Consider the following 24,350-nt stretch of genomic DNA (forward strand, 5'->3'; position numbering starts at 1 on the left):
ACATATTATTGACGGCCGAACGTACCTCTACATCCGATCACAGGACATCCGTGTCAAGAGCTATTTTTGGTTGGCTGAATCTCTTAATCCTTTGCGTTATTCGTCAATCTTTTTAAAAAGAAATCTAATTTTATTGCTCTTTAAAAACCCGTTTACATCAACAACGACGCACTAACCCCCTTTCCATCATAGCCTTTCATACTTTCTTATTCCAATAGCATCTCAAGCTTTATTTTGCACGTGCCATACAATTCTCAATTATATAATTTTTTATTACCATATTCAACAACAATTGAAATGATTGTAATATTTTACAGAGATATTATAAATTTTTTGTAAACAAATAATTTTTTAAATAAATATTATAAACAAAGAATCAACTACTTTCTTAATGTTATCATATATTAATAATTCTAATTATAAAAATAATTAAAAAATAATAGTCAAACAGAATAGTAATCATAAGCACTACTTGAAAAAAACAAAACAAATAATAAGATAGTAAAAAAAATATTCCAAATAAACCCTTAACCTCACATTTTCTTTATAGTATTTTGCTGCTTTCCCATCAAAGTTTCATCATCATATGTCAATTCGATCACATACATTCCAACTATAAATGATTACTATCAATAGAAATTTACATTGGCCAAATCAGATTTAAGGACTTGAGTTTGTAAAATTCCTTCCTTCAGATGAGGGGAAAACACTTCCTCAAAATGCTCTTTCACAAAGTAGCTTGCTCTGTATATTTCTTTGCAGCATATTTTAGCATTTTTCCCACCATATCATAATCCTCTGATGGCCATGCACATCTATTTTAATTCCATTCCACAATAAGCATAACAGCTCTAAAGCTACACTAAGGCCTCGGTTGAAATAGTTTTCTTACTGCTTCTTAACGCAGCTTTCTAGTATAAAAATTTAAATTTTTTACTAGAAAACTACTATAAGAAGTAGTTAAAAAGCCGTCCCAAACGAAGCCTAAGCTTGTATGGATTCGGTAAAGCAGTTCTATTTTATATGCTTTCTTGAACTACCAGAAGCTATCTGAATATCTCTGATTGAGATCAACATGTTAAATCCATGACAATGCTGTGCAGTACATTGCAAGTTCATTTCCTTCTCGTTTGTATAGCCTTCTAATTGCTTTGGAAACACCTATATCTCTGCAGAACCATCAATCAAACTGAAGGCTATTGAAGCCATTTACTGCCCCAAGACTTCCAAGCAATCTGCTTCCCAGATCCTGCTGTTGCTGGTGGTTCATGCCTACCAAGTTCTGCGAAAGATGATTTATTCCAATCCTCCCATTCATTGACATGGCATTATTGTTAATAGCCGCTCTTATTCCAGCTTCTGTGGATGTGGGAGTAATACCACCACTCATCCCCCCAAACTCCATTGCCCCAGATACAATGCCACTTCCAACCAGACAGTTACCTCCAGTTAGACCCACCCGTGCGATTCCGCCGATTCCCTTCAGCTCATTTACCGTCGTACTAACACCATTTGCGTGCGGCGACATCAACATTTCATGTAAAATCTGCTGGACAGAGGTTTGAGAATCATTTGGATCAGCTTCATGTGTTTGTTTACATGGCTGTTCTGTTGTAGATAAACTAGAAAATGAGTTTCTGGAACTGAAATGAGATGTTGGAACTGGATTGTTATTTGATGAAGATGGCGCCATGGATAGGAGGGAAGATGGTGTTGCTGAATCAGAAGAGCTTGCTGATGGTATCTGAACTGTATTCCCAACACCATATGGGCTACTTACTGTGCTCATCGGGGTTTCTTGTCGAGAACTAATAGTGTTCTGAAGAAGGATACTGCTAATGCCTGGTGTAGATGCAGATATGGAAGTTGCAGCACCAATAGAGTTATTGACTCCAACACCACCATTGCAGGCAGAAATCTGCATGCCCTTTGGATGAGACAAATTCTGATTACTTTGGTTTAAATTCTGAGCCATGCATTGCTGCTCTTTCAGTTGCTGTGTTTGATGATAGTTAGGTACTGTAGAAGCATTCGCTCCTTTAGGGAAGTTGATTAGGCTATCTGAATGAAAAAATCCATGCAGTATCAGGATCTGAGTTGTGTCATATTATACATCATATTTATGTAACTGTGTCAAATAATCTATATTTCCAAATTCCAAATATATATGTTGCAGTTTGCAAATGACTTGACATTATCGAGAAACCGTAATATTATGCAAAGAACACTTAAAAAGCCAAGCTACTGTAAATGATTCTCAGTCAACCAAAATACTATGCTTTATAGCATTAATTTATTTTATTATAAAGCTTAAGCTGAGCTTCAACATGTTCCGGGTTTGAAATGTTATTGAAACATGTTTATTAGTTTTATTATAAAGTTTGAACTGTGAACCAGTTTTAATCAAATCTAACTAATTATAAGTTTAATGCTAAACTCATAAGGCTTATTACATGATATACATGAATTTATAAATTTTCATTAAATTTGAATAATTTATTAAATATAATTTATATTCCTTGACAAAGTTCAACTATTTATTAAAAAAAAAAGTTTATATAGTAACTATATGTCTTAATATTGTCATCATATTTATGCATGTAGAATACACTAGTTTAAAAAGGTATAAATTATATTTAAAAATTTGATATGAGAACCTAGAATAAATTATGAAATAAATAATTAAAAAAATCAATAAATATGCAGGGTATTGAACTATTAATGAGTTATTTATTAAACAACAAACATACCAAAAATAAATAAATTAACAAATATTTGTTCCTTCTTAGGTCAAGTTTTTAAAACTTTGCCTATGAACGTAAAATAGCCTTAATAAAGAAGTATCGACTTGTTCATCGAGTGCTCTGGTTAGCTTAAAACCCTAGCCACCATTTGCAAAGGTGAAAGTACTGCAACCGGTTCTAGAAAACTGAAACCTGGAGAGTGGATATATCCCACAACACCTGTAGCTATAATGCATTGTTGTTATAGTATGTACTTAATTGAGTTGTGAGAATCTAAAACAGTAAAAACCTTACAAAAGATGCATGATTAGTAAAGGACAGCTAAAAATTTGTCAGATAAAATTAGATTCACATAGCAACTTTGCATCTTTGAAGCAGCATGAATTAGATCAATAAGACGGCCATAAAAATGAGAGACTTAAAAGAGCAGCTTACCCATAGGCCCAGTGTCAGTTTCTCTGCTATAATCAATCAAATCCTTCATACTGTTTACAACTTCAGAAATCTGATGAAATTTGGCATTCAAATGAAACAAGATTGATCAGGATTCAGGAAACATAAAATGCACAATTAGTAAGGAACTTACATATTCGTGAAATCAAAAGAAAATTTCATTGAATCAAAGCTTGTAGGATTTCATAAGTTACCATCACACTTCCTCGGAATTTTACAGGTTGATTCAATCCTTTGCAGACTATTGCAAGTGAACGCTAACTAAATTTCCCTCTAAAGGGGCAGCACAATTGTTGGAATCATAAAAATCCATATCTAATCAAACACAAACTTCGACATAGAGCATCAGCCAACAAAGATAACTTACAGTAACTAAACCATGATTAAGTTTGTTCGAAACTGATAAATAAGATACTAAATAAGCTCAGAACAACCGAAATCATGCCTACAAGATCCAACCCTTTGTGTTGAATCCATGGAAACAAAATTGTCTTATAGATTGAATGTCCAAAAGCCCTGAACTAGCGGGTTAAATGTGAACTTTCCCCATCAGTCTTTCTTGTATGCATAAGGGAGCAACACAAAGCCTCTCCACATGCACGAAAAGGAGGAATCTCAGTGGAGCATCGCCGTGGCCGACCACTTGGGGATTTGCTGGAGTGGCCTTCCTTAAGCTCTCCTCAAGAGTGGTGCATTGTTGCATTTGATCCCCTCAGCACATGCTCCTTCATTTGCAAATCATCCTAAAAGATTTGTGCTTCATACCAATTCATGATCCATTTGATACCAAAACGGATATGGGGGAGGGGTCATTTGAATAATTAAAATATGAATTTAATTTCAGATTTAAAAAAAAAGGGGAAGTGGAGGGAAAATTTGAATTTCAAATCACCTTAATTGGGAAGGGATTAATTAGGATTTGATGAGGGATGGGGATCGGCGGTTACTAGGGGTGATTGGAGTTGATTGAGGGCCTTAATGAAGAGGCATTAATTAGAGAGGAGGTGAGAGAAGGGGCCGGCCTTATGGAGAGGGAGGAGAAGTGTCCACATACAACGTATGTGGATCAAGCATTAAATGGTATGTGGCGAATTAAATCTGAAATTAATTTCAGATTGAGAGTAATTTGAGGAGTCTCCCTAATATAGAATTTATTAAATTGGAAATTTTTTGAAATTCAAAATTTTTTGAATTCAAAATTGAATGATTTTCCAAATTAACAAAATCTAATTTAGGAAGGTAATCAAGAGGCTATTTTGAATTCAAAATTCAAAATTTGTGGAGGGAAGAGGTTAGGGGTGAGGTGGTCGGCCAACTATGGAGATGGAGGGGTTGATGTTTGATCCAAAAGAAAAGTTAACCAAAATCAAACGAAATAAAATAAAAACAGATGGTGAATGATGGAGATTATAGATGAGAGGACGGATAAAAAAAATAAAAATAAAAATAAAAACGATACAAACCACGAGCCCGGACTCTTCCTGCGGCTGGTGGGTACTACGTTGTCCTCCTCGAGAGACTTCAATCCACGAGCCCGAATCCATCCCGCGGCTGGTGGAAACAAGATTGTCCTCCCATAGGACTTTTCCTCTCCAGAACTCACACAGAGATCAAGAAAAAGGCTCTAATTCTTTTTTTTAATAATCCATCATGTTCTAATACAAGAGCATAAGCCTCTATATATAGGCTTAAAAAGAAACTAAAAGACAATTTTGCCCCTTAGACTTACATAAAAAAAAATCCTTAACGGTAAAAAAGAAAAATGCATAATTAAATAAAAATTACAATTAATAAAATAAGATAAAATGAAGGGATCTCGGCCGTCGATCTTGGTCTCTTGCTTTGATTAATGCCCACCGTTGGATGTCCGCATCACTGACCATTGAAACTCCATCACCACCTAGAAAGTCATGGCATCAAGATCTATCATGTGGTATATTCAAATCAACAATTAGAGAGATTAATGATGGCAACATCGCCATGGCCAGCCTCTGGGGCCTATTAAACTAACCTCACATTAAGTTCTCATCAAGAGCATTGTGCTAATGGCCTTTAATCACCTAAATGCAAGCTCCTCGCAATGCAAATTTTCCTAAAAATTTAGGCTACCTTGATTTGTTGCAACCTCCATAGACCATTGTGGGCTCCGAAAATTTTGCACTCCAGCCTCTCCACACTCTTTTTTTTTTTCTTTTGTTAATGGCGAAGAGTTTTAACGAGCTTAGGTTCCAGGTAAAATTTCAAAAGGCAGATTAGATTTTAGATAAGACACTACCTAGAGATTTCGCCCTCATTTTGTGAGGACTTTATAATATGAGTTCTGGTTTCCTATAGGCGCAAGCCCCTATAGTTAATTACCCCTCTCGATAACGAGAGAAAACTTTCGATTAAGACTAGTTGTGGGTAGGTATTAAGTATCAAGTAATAGCAACATAATTAAATATTTGAATTTGATATTAGAATTTAAAGTTTATGATTTTTAAATTTATCAACATATACTTAAAACAAGTGATGGGGGAAATAAAGATAAGCCCAATCAAGATTCCATTGTTCCGTCATCCCGAGATGTCATGGTGCCTGGTCTACTTAATCATAGGAGGTAGTCGACCCAACCTGATAGAAGACACCTTATCCGGTAATCATGGGTTGCTTCATCCAAGAATACCTTATAGACCATGGATTGTGTTTGTCTAGGGAGATAAATTTGAATCTACCTTAACTAACAGAGAGTTTTATACCTATCGAATATACACTACGATTCATTACTCAAGGGTCTGAAGCCATTAGGGAACATACGGGCTTTGGCCGTGATCATAATATAATGATGTCATTTTGAGACAAAACTATCCGATCAGAGGGAACGTCCCACGTCCTTGCTAGCAAGAGACTATTTGAAGAAAAATCTTAGTGATAAACCTGACATGACATTCGCTATTTGTGAGCTAAGGTTAATTTTGAATTTACTACCCATGACAAACAATTACTGAATGTGGATGAGTTTTAGTTTTAAGTTTTGGTGACTAGATTTTGAAGATTTTATAGGCTTTTAGGAATTGGCCCCTCCGGTTGAAATATACTGTCAACAAGGCCATCATCAAGGTGACGTCAAAATCACTTGCATTTTCATAGGAATTTGGGAGGCATTTTAGATATTTTAGATTATCTTTAATTGAGATTTTCTGTCAACACGGCCATCATCAGCTCATTTGAAAATAATCTATATTTTGTAGAGTTTTAGGAGGCATCTTATAATTCAAGTCAGGTCGACTCCAATTCTTCTAAGGAGGAGGACGAAACTTGAATATTTGACCAGTGCAACATTTTCGGATCGTTGGATTTATGAATCAAATGTGACAATCGAAGAAGAAAAGGGTTGCATTTTTCAATAATATATTATAGCTATTGTAGAAGTACTCGAACACTTTTCGCAAATCCATGAAATATTCTCACTATTTGGTTTACGTTTAGTAATATTTCCCTTTAGCTGTAAGACCTTCCAATCATCGTCTATACAAACTTTCCTCGTCAAGGGTTTCTCTGACACTTATATCATAATTAACATGTAGGTGCCAATGAAGTATGATCTCCATTGAGAGCATGCAGGTAGCATTTCAGATGTAAATGTAAGAAGCTCAACATCATCAAGCTTTCATTTGGGAGCTAAATCTTTTTTTTTTAATATTTTATTCAATAGACTACTGCAACTATTCTCATAACTATTGTTATCTTTAGCAAAGTAAAACAGAGTAATGTTTTCTTCCTTATTATCAACTCTTTGATAATGTAATGGCAATGAACCTGTTTGAGATGCTTCTTCTAACTACATTTTGCTAGAAATAATGCTAACTACTTCAAGCAACTATGAAATGCATAAGTTGATTAGTGAGCTTGAATTTCATCAAACAACTGTAGGAAGTCATCATATCTCAGAACATTAAAACTACTTTATCATATGGATTCAAGCCTAGGAATTGTGGATGCCTTTAATTGGCTTATAATATCACACTAGATGAGCTTAGATTTCCCAATTTTCTACCAAATGGCAGCTCCCATTTATACAAGAAACAATCACTTGTTTCCATAACCCTACTATCATCCAATGCATCTACAACAATAGCCCTAGGGTCCAAAATATTCCCCAAAGATGATCATATATATATATATATATATATATATATATATATGGTCATGAGTGCTAGCTTCCATAATCTAGCTAGACTTGTGCCTAATCCCTTTGCTTCAAGCTGTCTACCAAGTTAGGAGCAGTAGAAATCAAAATCCAAATTGACATATCTTCAAATGATGATCCTAGAAAGATTTTGCAATTTGTTTTTTGCATGCTCTTCATGATATGCTATGCAAAATTGTGTGCAAGGAAAAGTTGCATTCACTTGCCAAATAAAGAAACTGGAATAATTTGAAAGACTATGCTTCAAGGAGAAGAAAACTGGGTCAAAAACACCCTCTTGGAAATTTCCATATGCCAAAATCATCAAGTCATTTGCGACCAATTATCAGAGAATCATAGTTTGGTACTTTTTTCAATTCCAATATCGTAGGTGATATGTGATCAAGGATTGGCAACATGGACTCTAAATTTTCATTTCGGTTTCACTTCCTTTCCAATGACCATTGTAATTGTATTATGTAATTAGCTCATCCAAATTAGTCAATCCACATTGATGGTTGGGAGCCTAAGATTAAATCCACCAATATTAAAGTTATTTTAAAGTAAGTGATTTCAATCCCAACCATCCAAAATGGAATTATGAGTATGATTCACGCGTGATCCTTTTTTTATCAATTAAAATCATATAGAATTATTATTATTTTAATTTAAAATGATAGACTTTGTTTTAAATTAATTATGTGAATGTCATTTATCAGTTTCAATTTCGACAGCCTCCCGATGTCCCATCTTTGCGAGGGGAGGTTGAGAGACACTAGCCTTTGACTCTACCTGCTCAGATCTAAAATACAACGGCGTGGAGTCTTTGAATTAGCAATCATCTCACTAGGATCTAAGATACAAGTGTGCGAGACCTTCAATTTAAAAGATCTTCCAGCCCAGATCAAAGATCAATGGCGCTGGGGCTTTAATTTGTTCATGCTTGATCGAACCTAAGGTCGACGCACAGGTCTTCGACACCTATTTAAAATCTTTTTGTTATTATCTCTTTCCCTTTTTTTAAATTAAACACACACACATAAATAGAGAGAGAAAGAGATGGCAGACGGAAGAAAGTCGAGTTGGGTTCGACAGTCAGGCACTGAAGAGACGACGAGAGTCGGGTTGTGTGACATTAGGCGGAATTGGCGGTTGGAGATCGGCAAGATGTGTGGAAGTCGGACATGTAGCAAGTCGGTCGGCACTCGGGCGACTATGCTGGAACGGAGAATGGAGGTAGCGGGCTACGGCTGCAGCTGGGTCTGGAGTCGGAGCGGGTCGGCCTAGTTTGGTTGGAAGTGGATCGAAAGTTGTAGTCTAGGTATGGGCTTCGACTTGGTCCTCTTGCAGAATGGAGTGGGCTTCAGGTTCAGCTGGTTACGCTTCTGCTTGTGGGAGGCTGGTTCGAGTTAGTGTCAGGTCGATTCGATGGTGGCGGGCTTCGGTAGGAGCGGCTTCAGCGTGCGGGAGTTTGAGGTTGAGAGATATGGTGTTTTGTGCATTTGAGAGTTTGTGAGAACAAGAGATAGTGGCTTGTGGAGAGTTTATAGTTGTGAGGAGCGACAACTGCATCATTTGGTCGAACGTGGATCGTGGGAACCATCAAGGTGGGTAGGTAAATGGTTAGAGGTCAACAACTAGCAGTTCATGAAATATTTACAAAATGCTCCGTTCAAGAAGAGGAACTTGTTCATGTAGTAATGGTGGAATATTGTGACATCATTTCATTTGACCTTAAATTCATAATGATGTTTCTCAAAATTATTACTGTTAAAACTAGAGAATTTGAGAGGGAAAAGCTTGTTCTTATTCATCACAATTTTCCCTATTTATAGATCTATACAAGAGTCCAAATGCGGAAATAATAAATTGCAGATTTAATACACAAATAAGAGAATAAAATCTTTCCTAAATTCGTTCCCTCATTATGGCGTGATCCATGAGAGTATCCCACGGATTGATCTTTGTGTCCGTTGGATTCTTTGTACTAGGAACGGCTGGATTTCAACATCGGCTGGATTTCAACAATTACATTTAATTTGATCATCAAAACATCACCATCAAGAAAGATGTAACACCGAGATCTAAAATATAATATATTCAAATAATTTATTAGATACATCTTCGGTGGTGGTGGCTACCGTCCACCTAAGTCAGATCGGGTCTAGGTGGGCAAGGCCAACCAATTTAGATAGTCTCATTAGATCATATTTTGATAATGAGATGTTGTGATATGCCCTATTGGTTGTTTTTATTACAAGGAATACCAGCCACCTTATTCAATACATTTTATGAATTTTCTAAGTTCAAAAACCTTGATTCTTTCAGAAAACATGAATTGTCATCTTCATCTTAATCCTATGTTGCAACCTTTATTAGCATCACAGTCTAGCTAAATCAAGACATGTGCAACAACCTTTATTTTTATCACAGTCATCACTACATCAAAACATGCACCGCAACTTTATTTGTCTCAGCCATTATTGCATCAAGACATTTTGCAACTTTATTAATGTTTGTACCGATGTCATCTTCCTCAACACCTGCGTCATAGTCATTTCCAATAAGACTTGCATAGCATGTATCTCCAGTAAGATCTAAGTAATAATTGTCCTCCTCTCCTTAAGCCCTATGATATAACAATCACCAAAAAGACTTGCGCCACCTCTAAAAATTTTGACATGGTCATTACCCACCCACAAAACCGATGTTATAACCTTGACTTTTGCTTCAGTCATCATCTACAAAATTTACATCAGAACCTTCCCTTCTGTCATTATCATATTCTACAAAACCTATGCCACAATCATCACCTACAACAGCCTTTCTAGTTTATCAACCACCACAACAACCCATTCTTCTACATAGAATTTACCATCAATTATAGAAAAAGGTGATATTTTCTAGATTTTTTATACTGGTGGCATTGTTCAACTAGACACGGCTCAATATTTTTTCCCTTCTTAAATTTTATACATAACAAAAAAAAAATCTTATATTGAATTTTCTACTTGAATGTTTGTGTACATGAGATCAAAAAAGGTAACGACAATCATATAGTCACTCTATCAGCTTGAATTTTTACATCGAATAATTTGACATCATTTGTGTGAAGCCTTCTTACCTTCATCATTTAGCAAACATAATAATTGATAACTGTCTATACAAAGGAATTTTAACATCACCTGTCTTAACATCATTAACCAAGTTATTTCTCTCTCATAGACCATCATGATAACAAACTATAGTAACTCCACATGAAACAAGTCAAGACTATGAAAGTTCAGATTATAATCTCAAAAGAGTATTCATGCCAATGTTCTAAGCATGGCTATCGTCATGTGAATCTCTCTTGTTACAACCAATAATTGCATCAAAGTCTGAATTATCCATCAACGCTCAATCCCATATAAGGAACAAACATCAAGTGTCAAATTTATGTGGCGTATCTGATAAAAAAATAAGTTGACAGTGCCAAAGAGTTTCTTTAACCTACTCAATATTGACAAGTAACCATTAAGGAATGACCTCAAAATATAGGATCTTCACATGTTTGCTTAAAAAAATGTAAGAAATCTAATTTAAAGCTCAATCAAGGATTTCACTTGGAATATCTTGTAGCAGCCGACTTTCCATATTTTAGAAGTGATATGAAATACAAATAAAATTTGCATAGCATGGAAGATGTAATAAGACGAAAGCAAACAAGTATCAAGTTTCACCTACTAGAGGCAAATGCGACCCCCAAATAATTTGGTCTGGCATCTTTAAGCATTCCTTAAGACCTTTGTCGTAGAGTAAGATACACCTAAATAAACTCTCTTCCTTATAAAAGAAGCATGACTTCCACATATACTTTTCAATGGTGAATGACGCACCACGGCACAAAATTCTTCATGGAGCCATGGCACACAACATGGCGGACGCCATTTTAAACATGATGCACAATTTGAAATAATTAAAAATTATATATTTATTAATATTAAATATCATTAAATAGCAAATAATAGGCTGATTAAAATACAGCTTAAGCATAAATATCCTATCAAACAGTAAAAATAACAATTTTAAATCATACAAAAACTTATATTAATAGTTTTGAGCAGGATTTAGCCTAAATCCCGCCACACAGCAAAAATGATAGCTTTAAATCCTACGAAAAAATTAAACCACTTAAATTTTTTATATTTCATTAATTTGATGATTAATTAATAAATAATTAATTATGATATTAATATATAAACCATAAAATATTTAATTATCATTTATAATTTGAAATTTATAACATGTTAAGAAAATAGCATGCACCATTTGCGCCTTCAACAATGCCCATGTATTGCGCAAATAGCCTGCGCTAATTTGAAGCACCACACCGCGCCAAGCAAATAACACCATATGTATGCCACATCGTATGTCATTACGAGCGCCATGTTGTGCCATTAACGTGTATGCTTCCAGATAACATCAAAGAACACAAAGTTAATAAACATCTACTTCATAAGATAATATTGGAACTCCAAATAACATTCATAATTTTAGAGTATCTCCACGACCATGATGGTAAAGTAATTTTAGCGTACCTATCCCCTACTTTAATTGGCGATGATATGGACAATAACCTCCCCTAAATGGCACTAAATGACATTGCCCTCCTATCAACATCAAGTCACCTCTTGCACCAACATCAAAAAACCTTTTTTTTCAACCAAATGCCATGTGTACTCGAATCATTATATGCAGCTTGCAAGCAATTGCCTTCAATCATCCACCATTGCAACCATTAAGTTTATTGTTGTCTATATCACTAGTCTCCCAAATATACTACCCTTAGATCTATCAAAGCCTTAACCATCATCCACCTTTGCAACCATTTGGTTTATTGTTGTCTCCGTAACAACTCTAGCAAATATACTACCCTTAGATCTATCAAAGTCCTCCACATACCTGCACCCACCCTATAATGGCTGCTAGCCATCATAATTGCACCTCTAAGTTCATATACAGGCACATCATGCCAATCATTGCACCTCTAAGTTCATATACTGGCAAACTATTTTTTGTAACATTGTGATGAGTTGTGCGCAGGACAGAATGAGCACGTCTAGATTTGTCGGTCATATGTGTACAAAATTTTATGTAATTTAAGCTGGTTATATATCAAAATCATGAATATGCATTTAGTATTAGCATTAAAAAAAATTGATTTTATCTTTATAACCTGGATGATGAAGGATTATATGGACATGTAGCCATATTGTGACTATTTTTTTGCAATTTCCATAAGTCTTGTTTGAGGTTGAGGGCGCTTCATCCATTGTATTATGAAATCTATTTGAGCTGGGTCTACCAACACGCCGCCTAAAAGCCGGTGCAATCAACGGAATGATGTCGTGTTGTTCACTGAAGGTGGGCCAAACTTCCTTGGGGAGAACAACATGGAATAATTTGGAGTACGTTGCCCTATATGAGTTTAGGGTGAAGTATTTTGATATGAAGGCATTATGATCCCATCGCCTAAACCCGGCAACCACTAGCACATGAACACAAGGGCACATGATATAATTGTGGTTTCATGTATGTGCATGTACAAGTGTCTGATGTTAGTATCTCTACTTTATGTAATCGGGATGATGTATCCACAACTTCAAATTCTTTTCTGTTTACATAATTGGTTCAGGGCACCTACGTGCTTCACGTTCGGCTCATTGTAACAGAATTGTTGTATGGGAAAGAAAGTTAAACTCCCCTACCTCTAATCATTTATCAGCTTTTGCGGACCGCTCATGAATAATGAGATAGGTTATTGTAGATAGCCATAACCAAACCTTATATTGGAAGTGATGCGGAGCATCTTTGGAGCGTTGGACCTGCGGACCATCATATCCCAAGTATGACAGTTAGTTAGAATATTCCTTTAATTATTGCTTTAGGCCGTTAGAGCTCAGGTGCTCTTTTTTATTTCAGTAATTTCTTTAGTATAGTTTTTGAGTGGAGAAGGCATTACTTAAGGTAGGGAAGGAGAAGAACTACTCAGTTTTTGAAAGTTATACAAACACATTTATTGTTTCATTGATCTTTTCTTGCTGCTAGAAACCATTTTGTGCAGGATCCTACATCAGGAAGGCCACGAGCACGCTTAAGAACTACATTAAAACATTTTGAGGCATTGGTAGTCATAATGCTATACCGACATCCATCCTCGAACAACAACAGCCACTTACTTACATCATGTTGTATCAACCAGTCATAGGCTTCTTGCTTAACAGTTATTATGTGGTTCATCATGCGATTGAAGTATGATATGCCCTCCATATTTCCGGCTAAGTACATATTGTTGCTAAGACCTTCATTGTCGGGAATAGCTAGTCGATGTATACATTTTTAAAAGTTTTCATGCAAGTGACGAAGATAGTATCTATGAACTGCATTGTGGAAAATTTTCCGGCATCCTCTTGTAAGGCCTGGATACTTATTAGATATTATGCACAAATTAGCACGCTCATTCATTACTCCTTTCATTACTCCAAGTAAATCATGTAGGTTTTGTAGGAACCAAACACATAAATCGTTTCTCTCTGATTCAACAACTATGGAAGACAACGAAAATAGTCCACCATTCCCATCGATTCCTACAGCTAAAAGGAGGGTCCCATGATACTTTCCAAGCAAGAAAGTCCCATTCAGGCTAAGCACAGGCCAACACTCTTGCCACCCATAGATGGATGGACCGAAAGCCCAAAATAGTGCCTTGAATCATGCGCCTCCAACCAACTGAACATTGTAGACTGTGCCTGGTTGGGATAAGTGTATAGCTTCCATGAAACGGAGTAGAGAACGGTAAGAATCTTTGTAGCTACCAAATGTTGCTTCAATAGCTTTTCTATGTTCATCTTACACCTTAATGTATGAGATCTTTATTTCAAAGTTTGACTCCATTCTAACAATTATCTCCTTTGGCTTCATATCAAGTTGTTGGCGTATGATTGGCATGATGTGCTTGCATATGAACTTAGAAGTGCAATTGTGATGGCCAGCAACCATTATAAAGTGGGTGCAGGTATGTGGATGACCACATGTTGCTACTTTTTAAAGACCACCTAGTCTTTTACTTTGTGCTGCATATAAGCGCCAAAGGCATGACCTATGCGGATTGTCATGTTGGGCACATGTGATAGTGAGACGACTCTTGTTGGAAGTTGATTTGACATAGTGAGCATTCTGCATAACTTGAAGGTCTTCCTTAGTATGAAAAATTTGACCTTCATATAATTCAGTTGAAATATTTGCTTCTGATGAGCTAACTATATTCACATTAGAACATCAAATTGTTCGTCACCATCCCATTGTTGAGTGATTTGAACGGTTTCTGTGAATTCATTATTTGCAACTATCGCCTCTAACCCAGCTAGGTTTCATCGTGTATGATATCCAATGAATTCCATACCATTATTTTTCTCATTGTTATAATTCTTCATGGATTCAAGTGTATCTGATTCAGGTTGACTATCACCATGAGATGAATCAGTATTACCATTATCCATAATTTTGTATGCATCTACTTCGTCGTTATCCACCTCGTAACCATTTGTCATGATATTTTTATTTTAGGAGGTCTACTATATGTATGGCCCGGACATCTGATTGTCTTCAAATGTATTATAATTAGATCTAATCAAACATGGACGTTCACTCACACTAGTACATGAAGACAACTATAATTGCACAAATGTTGGTTGCTCGGACAAACTAAGGCGACCATGAAAGTCATATTCCACATCTATCATATTCGCTCTTCCACCGTCCCGTAAGTCAACAGATGTTGTAGTGGGCCTACGTTAAATTAAATTTTATTTAGGGTCATCAATGTTCAAGAAGGTACCCAATTAAGCAGCATGAAATAGGGTTGTTAAAACTCACATATGCACTTGAGTTGATGGATTGACAACATCGACATTTTCTTATTTCTTCAACCTTCATGTACACTACAATATGAGTTCTACCCTCCATCAACATGAACTCACAAACCTCATCATCAGTGACATGTGTCGCACAATAGTCACCATTATAACGGAGGCCACATGTTAGGTTAACAATTTGCTGTTGAATTTATCCTAAGTGCACACATAATTCGTTGTTTCAACATTGCAAGTGAGATATTCTCATCTACGAGGAGCCGCTAATTTCTTCCACCAATACATGTCGGTGTGAACTCCTCCGCAATACACAACTCTCCTAAAAAATATAACAACAATCGTGACATGCTACCAAAATAAGATGATACACATAAATCTTAAATAAAATTTGGAGGTATTATATTCAACAATATTGCTTGTAATGTATTATTGTTGATAGTCAATTTTTTAATATGTCAATATATTTTAATATCAATGCCAAGGATATTTTATTTATACTTTAAACATTAACAAAAGCGCATAATATTTTTTTAGCTAATATAATATTTTTCCCATAACTAGATGATAGGCATAAGTTCATGTTCCAAGAAATTAATATATATTAAATTATTAAGCATTAGAAAATATTATAATTATATATTATTAATGTGAAAATTAATTTCTAATAATTACTTTAATTTCATATGAATCAAAGCATTTCATTATAATATTTCAAGGAATACGCCACATACTTTAGCGTATCTGCTTCTTTACAAATTTTCTAGTAACCGTGCTTCTCCACTTAAATATGCAATGTCCCATGCTCCTTTTAAAAATTCTCTTTTCAAAATCATAAGAATTTTTATTTTCAAGTCCATAAAAAAATTTTAATTCTATTCTTGAAGTAGTATATTATTCTTTATGCAGCACTCAATTACAAAAATCTTTTTTAAACAAAATTTGTATTCATTATATGAGTGTATTGGAAATTATATTTTTATCTTTTGAGATAGTATAATAAGTTCGCTACATAGAGCTTATTTGATAAATATCCCCATAACCACTATGACCTCCTTGTCATGGATAATGAGGAATTCCACCTTTCCCCTTAAAAGCTCTCATCGAAAGTGATATAACATTGGCATTTGATAGCCTTGAGCACAATTTGAATTGAGAAAATTATCCTGAAAATTTTGGGGCTCCCTAAACTCATCGCAATCCATAGGTCACATTTCTCGAATGGATTATAGAAATAATGCCCTTTAAAGGAGGGTACCAATCCATACTAAAGGTGGGGCATTGTCACTAGCCATTGAAGCTTCAATATGTCACCGCTAATATGTTTCTAGCTTGAGATATGAAATTATGTATTCAGATCATTGATCAAAGATATTGTCAGCGACGACCATTGTCAAACCACCATCAATCACATGGTTTAGCCTTAGTTCAGGTAATTAGTTGGGTCAACCCAACAAAAGCATCATTCAATATAAGTTTATCATGAGAGGGCCTAATCTGCACTATCCATTATTGATATCTTCAAGGAAAGTTTTGAAAAAAGTTCAATACACACTTCACAAAAATTATAAATAAACTTTCATTCAATTCAAGGATTTTTAGATTTCAATAGATGTCATGGATCCTCTAAAAAATCAATGAGCTATTATCACCATCTCAAGATTGATGTTCAAGTCATCGCCAAATTAATTAAAATTTAATTTTATGAGTACATTAGTTGAACCAAAATAAAAAGATAATGGACAATCCTCTAGCATCACAAAACAAAGGAAAAAAAAAACTCATATAATTTCAAGTTAACCATGGTCAAATTGAGAAATTATACTCCACTATTTGCATATCAAAAGGCTCTATTGGTGTTTGATTAGCTCAGTTCTATTAAGCTAAGTATTCCACGTGCGATGCAAATCCACTTCAAAACCAACTCCAATAGATGGTGATGAATTAGGTTACCAATTTATTCCTCCTAGAAAATTGAAGGGGCATCTAAACCATTTATAGAAGGTGCCAATGTCCACCTACAAGGAGTATCCCTCTAAGAGTGTGTTACTCTGCGAAGTTCTACTACTCCTTAACAAGGCACAAGTTCACTGCTCCATGCAGCATAAATTTTGCACAAAACGTTCAAAAATGGACGTCAAATCTAAATGTAAGTACTGTTAAACAAATGACTGGATGTTTACCAAAATAAACTTTAGCCAATGCTTATTGTAGATGAAATGCAAGTGACATCCTACATAGATGATATGCACAGGCAGTTTCTGCAGCTGTGCGCTTCGAGGTAGCTCGGATTCTCCTAACTGAAGACATTGCGGACTTCATTGCAAAATGACATATAGGCATCGATGTTTCATCATACAAATCTCAATACTAATTTCAACAGAATCGAAAAAAAAAAAAAATCATGCATCAGCAATTAATAAACAAACCGAAAAAAATACTATAAATTAATTTGAAAAATAGACCTAAATCAGATGACCAAAGATGGAACCAAGTTAAGATGCAAATACTTAGTGACCTACCTGAAGGCAACGTACATATCTTTTTGTGTATCCCAAATCATTTACCAATGGAACTTCTAGAGCTTTGGCCAATTGACGGGCAGATGCAACAAACCTAGTGCACATTTGCATGAAACATCAATGAAATAAGATTTACTATCCAATGTGACAAATTTCAACAGTACAAATGGAGAAAAAGAAAAATAGTAAACAAAACAAGTTACTAGAACACAACGATCACCCAGTAGGTTCATTAGCACAATTCTAAAATTACAGTATTGATCATTCCAAAAAACCCTAACAAATATCATATCAAAATTAGTGCATATGAGATGCTACATTAATTTAACTTCCAATCCTACAGCCCCTCAACCTATGAATTCAATGAATGACTTAAGTTAAAACCACATGATTAAACGCCAGGACTTCCTTTAGTCCATGAAAACGTATACCAGAGAATACAGTAACATACTTCAAGGTAACCCATCATTTAAAAAATTAACAAAAAATGAAGACAAGTTTAATAGGCAGATAAAATCTGGAGAGATGATAATTGTGTTAATTATTGAGGAATTGAAAGATGGTCATTCCCGTTAGATTCATCCATTTTCTTTTAAACTGGAAACCTCTTTGCAATTTTCAAATGCTTACAGAACAAACTCAAACTGCCTGGGACATCACGTAGATTTGCATCAGCACTCATATATGCGAGCATAGGAAAAGGTAGAAGACTCACGAATTGCAAGCAATTTGTAAATCCTGTGCGGATAAGTTGGATGCATTTTGAGCAGCAGCTTGATACTTGTGTACAACTGCCCCAAGTTGACTAACCTGCATGAAAAAAGTTATTTTAGCTATGAAATATAAATAAATAAGTACAAAAGGAAGGCTTAAAAAGCAACAACAGGCACTAATGACTAGTTAGTCTCCAAAGTTAAAATACATCTAGACATTATAAAAATTACACCTGTTGTATTATTGTTCTTCTAGGTATAAGTTCCTCATGACGTCTAGCACAGAATTCCCAAGAAGCAATCTATAAGACAACCAAGAGTCAGCTGAAGCTTCCACATTAAGTTCAAACAACTAATCTGGAGTAAAAGGAGAATAAGTGTAATGACTACCTTTAGATCCTGATTAAAAACAATCCGCAGTTGACCGTCACGTACCACACGTAACTGTTCAAAAACACTCTCCTGAATTGCCTTAGCGTAATCAAGGACAATCTGACCAGATGCATTCAAATATTCATGGGGCATGTCCACATAAAGAAGTTCCTCCAAAGTACCACTAGCATATTTAATCTGGCATAGTCTAGGCAAAACTTCCACAGTTGTCTCTGTTATTATGAGCCAAAAACAGTACTGTTACAAATAAGTTTAAATTATAAATGAAGTTTAGGCATCAGTTTCCAAATTTAGGCGTTGTTGGGGATGACTTTCTTACTGCTTCTTAAAGCAGCTTTCTAGTGGAAAGATTTTATTTTCTGTACTAAAAAGTTACTTTAAGAAATAGTAAGAAAGCTGTCCCAAATGAAACCTTAGTCATCTCCAAAATGTGATGCCAGACTTTTGAGCATAGATGAAAATGATACGTACCAAAACCCCGGCCAGGCTTACAACTGCATATCTCACAATGCCACGCATCCTTAAAAACATCATGAAAAAAACTCAACTAGTAATAAAATCACAAAATTTATATCAAAATTTCTGCTATCACTAAGAAGTAAAAGGCGAGGTGCAGCAAGAAAAGCAAAGACTTTAATGTCAACATCTCATACAGTAAGCCACAAAAAACAATGAGAATTAATCGTGCTTTATCATTAGCTGAACAACCTGAGGGAAAACGCCAGTTGTTTGGCGAACACTTCCATAAAGAGAAACACACCATCTCTTTTTGGCATTTGGAGCAAAGTACTCATTGATAAACTTCCTCCAAAACTCGATATTGTTGTCCTGCACCAATAAGATAAAAACATGAACATAGCACAATTGAAATAGGTTCATTCAATCCATATGTTTACATAGAAAGATTCAATACTTAAAGAATGTAATGTCATCAACCTCTGGCCTGTGCTGTTGGTGATACATATAGTGGGTTAATCTTCGAGCACAGACGCCAGGTTCATAGCCAGTTGGCTTCACCTGTGGTCTAACCGATAAACTCTGCTGATGAAGCTGTTGCTGCAAGTGTGACCTTTGCCGGGGAAGGTTATTAACAATTTGCTGTTGCTGCTGCTGCTGCTGCTGCTGTTGCTGCTGTTGCTGCTGCTGAAGCTGCAGCAACCTCTGTTGTTGTTGCTGTTGCTGCTGTAAAATACTCATATGAGCTGCAGCCTGAGAAGATTGCCTAGACAACTGGAGGAGTTGGGGTTGTTGTTGCAAAAGAACTGAAGGGTCAGAGAGTTGGTGTTCGGTCTTAATTGGGGCTAAACTCCTCAAAGATTGCAGCTGTTGCTGCTCCATTCTTACTGTACCCATATTTCGGAGAGCTTGCAACTGTTGTACTGAACCATTCTGGTCTCCAGAAACCATCTGAGGCTCCAACTTAACTGAAGGCATATTGTTCATGTTAGTCAACCCTTCCAAGAGCTGCTGTTGCTGGCTGCGTGCAAGTGAGAATTGATGCTGAAATTTTTGCAGTCCATCACGCTGCTGGGACTGAGGATGATCCAAGCCATGCTGATTGGTCGAGGGTTTCTGAAACTGCTGTCCATATATTGAGCCAGATGAGGTAGTGAAAGGTATGGTAATAGTCTCCGTATGACCAATGGTCTCTGTAACTCCAGCTCCGGTGCTTCCTTGCTGCTTTATATTCAATGGAGGCATGTCAAATCCTCCTGAAGGAACTAGTTCGTTCCCAAACGAGTGGTTTAGAAAAGATGACACGTTGGAGATGTTGCTTAGCAAATCATTGCTGTTAAATTGGGCTCGGGGCATTCCAAGAGAGGAGAAAGAGGTTTGAGATGGGATGGAATTATTATGAGCTCCTCCAAGAATGCTGGAATTAGTCCGCATAAGGGATGGACCAACTGACTGAGCTCCACCAATTGGAGTAGGTGAGCCAGACGGAATCATCTTTCAGGATTCAGAAAAAAGAAGATGCACGATCTTAACAGCTAAAAGCCATATGACGTCAAAGATTTAGCAGCCAAAATCCGGGTTGAAAATGGGTGTCCTGTAAGACAAAACAGCATTCATATATTCTAAAATACGGGAAAATGCGCAACAGAAAGAATACCTTCGCTTCCCAAAAAAATAATCAACCTTCCAAAAACACCAGCATAGACCTCCGCCTTCCACTCGTCCACTCGGCCTGCTGAAACCCGAAGGGAAACATTTCGGCGCAGGCATCTTCCCAATCCACCCAAAATTTCCACCCGGCCGCCAAAGTTAATTAATGGTAATAGCTAAGCAAATGGAGAACAATAAGAACGAAAACCTCCCATCAAAACTAGGAGGGAACAAAATCTTCCTAGCCAGCAATAGAAATGGAGTTGCTGCCGCCGACCTCTCACCTTCCGCAGGAAAGTAGTCTTAGCTCCACTTCCCGCTTCAAATTATAGGGTTAGAGTTCCTCTCCTTGCCGCCGATTACTGCTCCGGCTTCGCCGAGCTCTCACCCACCTGTTTTTTTTTTTTTTTCCCTTAATTTAACTATATTTTTTTCCCCTTAATTTAACTATATTTTAGCGAAAATGTTCTGTGGAACAGAGAGAGAGAGAGAAGCGCGAGTAAGCGTTCATGAAGTCCTTGCGGACGTCAAAATTCTCTTAGATTTGATTAGTCTGCGGACTCATTCCCCTTCCCCAACCTTTCTTTATCTCTTCTAGTCTACGTGTATTTCTTCTTACACTGCATTTTCACCTTCACCAGCTTGACGCGAATCCCTGTGCAGCCACGTGGATAAATTGACCACGTGGCAGATAATACGCTTTATTGCTTTGGGTGAGAAAATAATTGTGCGGGAAAGAGGCGCCATAATTCCGAAATAGTCAAATCGAATAACGCCTCCTTCTACTCCTTCCTCCTAATGGCATGATAGCATGCATGTTGGGCCATCATGATGCATCCATCCAATTCTCGTGTAACGGAACGTAGCCGTTAACCTGTTACTTCACCGGAACCGTCTTTTGGGGGAAATTACGAGGATAGCCTGCAGATGAGAGAAAAAATCAAATAAAAAATGTGCTTTAGATATCCCCCCCCTTCTCAATTCCCTCTTTTATTTTTTCCTCTTCTCATTCAAACATTCTTAAAGCTCTCCTATATTAAGGAGATTTCCTTCTTCAAATTATCTCTATTAAAAATAATTTCAAATATGATAAATCTAAATTGTATTGTTCTTCGTGCATCATTATCAGGGTAGACATTAAACTGTAATTATTTAGTGGATAGTTTCCTACCCATGTTGCTTCTCCTATTTCCTAAGACAATAATAACAATTCAAAAGAACTTTTTGACTTCCAATAAAATAGGAGCAAGGACTTCTAACTCTCCTTTGTGAGAGTGAAGGAGATGAGCAGCTCATTTGGTCTGTTGGTTAGGAGTTTTAGCTACCAATTAAGAGATTTTGGATTTGAGTCTTATATATGTAATATTTGTGTGAGTTTGTCTTAATTGGCCTAGATGTTCACAAAAAAAGAGAAGTGGCGTAATATTGATTGTGTCTCCTTCTTTAGGGATAATTAAAGGTCGAAGGACGTGTTGGATAACACGTGCATTCAACACCAATGTGATAACAAGAACTTGGTGATGGTTTATGGGGCTATTCCTAATGGTGAGATTCCCTTGCATTCAATTATAGTTGATTACATTTGAAATGTCATGTGTTTTAGTTCTAGTTTAAGAAAGATGGAGATGTTCATGAAGGTCATGATCAATGATTTATATGGGTTGCTTACATACAAAGTATTAGAGCGATGTCGTTGTTTAGTATTAATCCTAAGGTTCGTAAAAATTTATAGAAAAAGATGTGTTTTGCAGGAAAAGGCTAAGGTAAGAATGAATTGAAGTGTGATCCCTACCAATAGATCTAATACTTAGTAAGACAGATTCTCTTGGTTAATTATTTTGGACTATGTAATAGTTACTGCCTGATACTTCTTGTAAGTGACAACATCTTCTTTAGAGTGAAATCTATCATCTAGATGAGCCTCCAAGAAGAAGCCAACTTCTCTTGCTTGCTATTTGAAAGTCTATGGACTCAAGTAGAAAAAAGAGAGGAGACGGTGTGATTTGAAATGAACATTTTCCTTCCTTTTATAATATCTTTTTGATTGTATAGTATAATTGGTATTGTATTATCTGATCAGTAGAATCTAAATTGTCCCATTTGGAGTCATACAAAAGCAATCAAATTGTTCGGTTTGATTGGGATTGTATAATACAACCTTTGATTTTTTGTTCATATCGAGGGGTCTCTTATACGAATGTTTGACAAAGATAATTGTACAATACAATTGGCAATAATGATTGTATCAAATAATTAAAATGATAATTATTGACCGCTACATTTATCGTGCAGTATGATGTATTTTGTATAGTACGAAGTGAAGAAATTTCTAGGATTTGTGATATGATCAATAACGCTTCCACAAAACAATCTTACAACATAAAACATAAAATTTAGAAATAAAAAATACAATAAAAATGAATTCAACACAAACACATAACATGTAAATGGGAACTAAACATAATAAACAAAAGTAAATCATAAACACATAAATAAATACAACAAAACATATTATTCCTCATAGATAAACACTAAAAATAATGCCAAGTTTATTAGCTAGCTCATAGATAAACACTAAATATAATATCAAGTTTATTAGTTATCACGTAGAATACTTTTTACATAAATATCTTATTTAATTACCCCATTAAAAAAATACTCTTTACATCCATTTAGTATAACTTTAATCCTTTAAAACATGTAAATACTAATAGTACCATGATGGACTTTAACCTAGCTACTAGGGCAAAGCTTTTTTCAAAATTATCCCTTCTATTTGATTGTAACCAACCTAGCCTTATTCCTCACAATTGATTCAGAGTCATTTAGTTTATTCCTAAATACTAGCTTCATTCTATTAATGCTTTGATCACTAGGTCTAGATATTAACACCACCATATTATTCCTTACAAATTGATTCAACGCTTTATGCATTACTACAATCTAGAATTCATCCTCCAATATTTATTTTATACTAGTGGGTTATACTATAGAAATGATGGATATATGGATAACTTGTTTCATAAGTCCATGTCTAGTCCTAACTCAAGTGGACGAGTCTCATATGATAAGCTCCCTAGGATGACTAGATGCATATCTTCACTCTCTAAGCAAGAGATCATGAGTTTCTTCTTTATCTTCTAAGCATGTATTCTAGATTCTAATGGTGATGCCACCCACTTCTTCCTCTTCTCAAGGTGGAATATCCCTATAAGACTCATCAAATTAAATGGGTTGACTCTTTTACCTCTAGTGTTCACTTATTAAAGATCATACAGGATTTACCTACTGTTGAATATCTTAAAAACACAACTTCATCATACTTAGCATCAAAATTTCCC

At 35.7% G+C, this 24,350-nt stretch overlaps 1 protein-coding gene across 5 annotated transcripts; it reads right to left on the reverse strand.

Moving 5' to 3' along the window:
* Positions 1-497: 497 nt before the first annotated feature.
* LOC110098312 (transcriptional corepressor SEUSS) lies at positions 498-21,437 on the reverse strand. Of its 5 annotated transcripts, none has more exons than XM_020825100.2 (11): positions 21,294-21,437; positions 21,043-21,129; positions 19,840-20,953; positions 19,612-19,731; positions 19,375-19,423; positions 18,901-19,115; positions 18,744-18,812; positions 18,513-18,607; positions 17,798-17,891; positions 3,180-3,249; positions 498-2,061 (listed from the first exon to the last, which is right to left on the reverse strand). In XM_020825100.2, the coding sequence occupies exons 3-11, from the start codon at positions 20,851-20,853 to the stop codon at positions 1,181-1,183; spliced, it is 2,607 nt and encodes an 868-aa protein (XP_020680759.1). In that variant the 5' UTR covers positions 20,854-20,953; positions 21,043-21,129; positions 21,294-21,437; the 3' UTR covers positions 498-1,180. The 5 variants fall into 5 exon arrangements, with proteins under 5 accessions (XP_020680759.1, XP_028554290.1, XP_020680757.1 ...); XM_028698457.1 differs by having other exon boundaries at positions 21,017-21,129; XM_020825098.2 differs by having other exon boundaries at positions 21,043-21,185.
* Positions 21,438-24,350: the final 2,913 nt, after the last annotated feature.

This window comes from Dendrobium catenatum, unplaced genomic scaffold (genome assembly GCF_001605985.2).
Source record: "Dendrobium catenatum unplaced genomic scaffold, ASM160598v2 fragScaff_scaffold_1089, whole genome shotgun sequence".
Classification (NCBI taxonomy): domain Eukaryota; kingdom Viridiplantae; phylum Streptophyta; class Magnoliopsida; order Asparagales; family Orchidaceae; genus Dendrobium; species Dendrobium catenatum.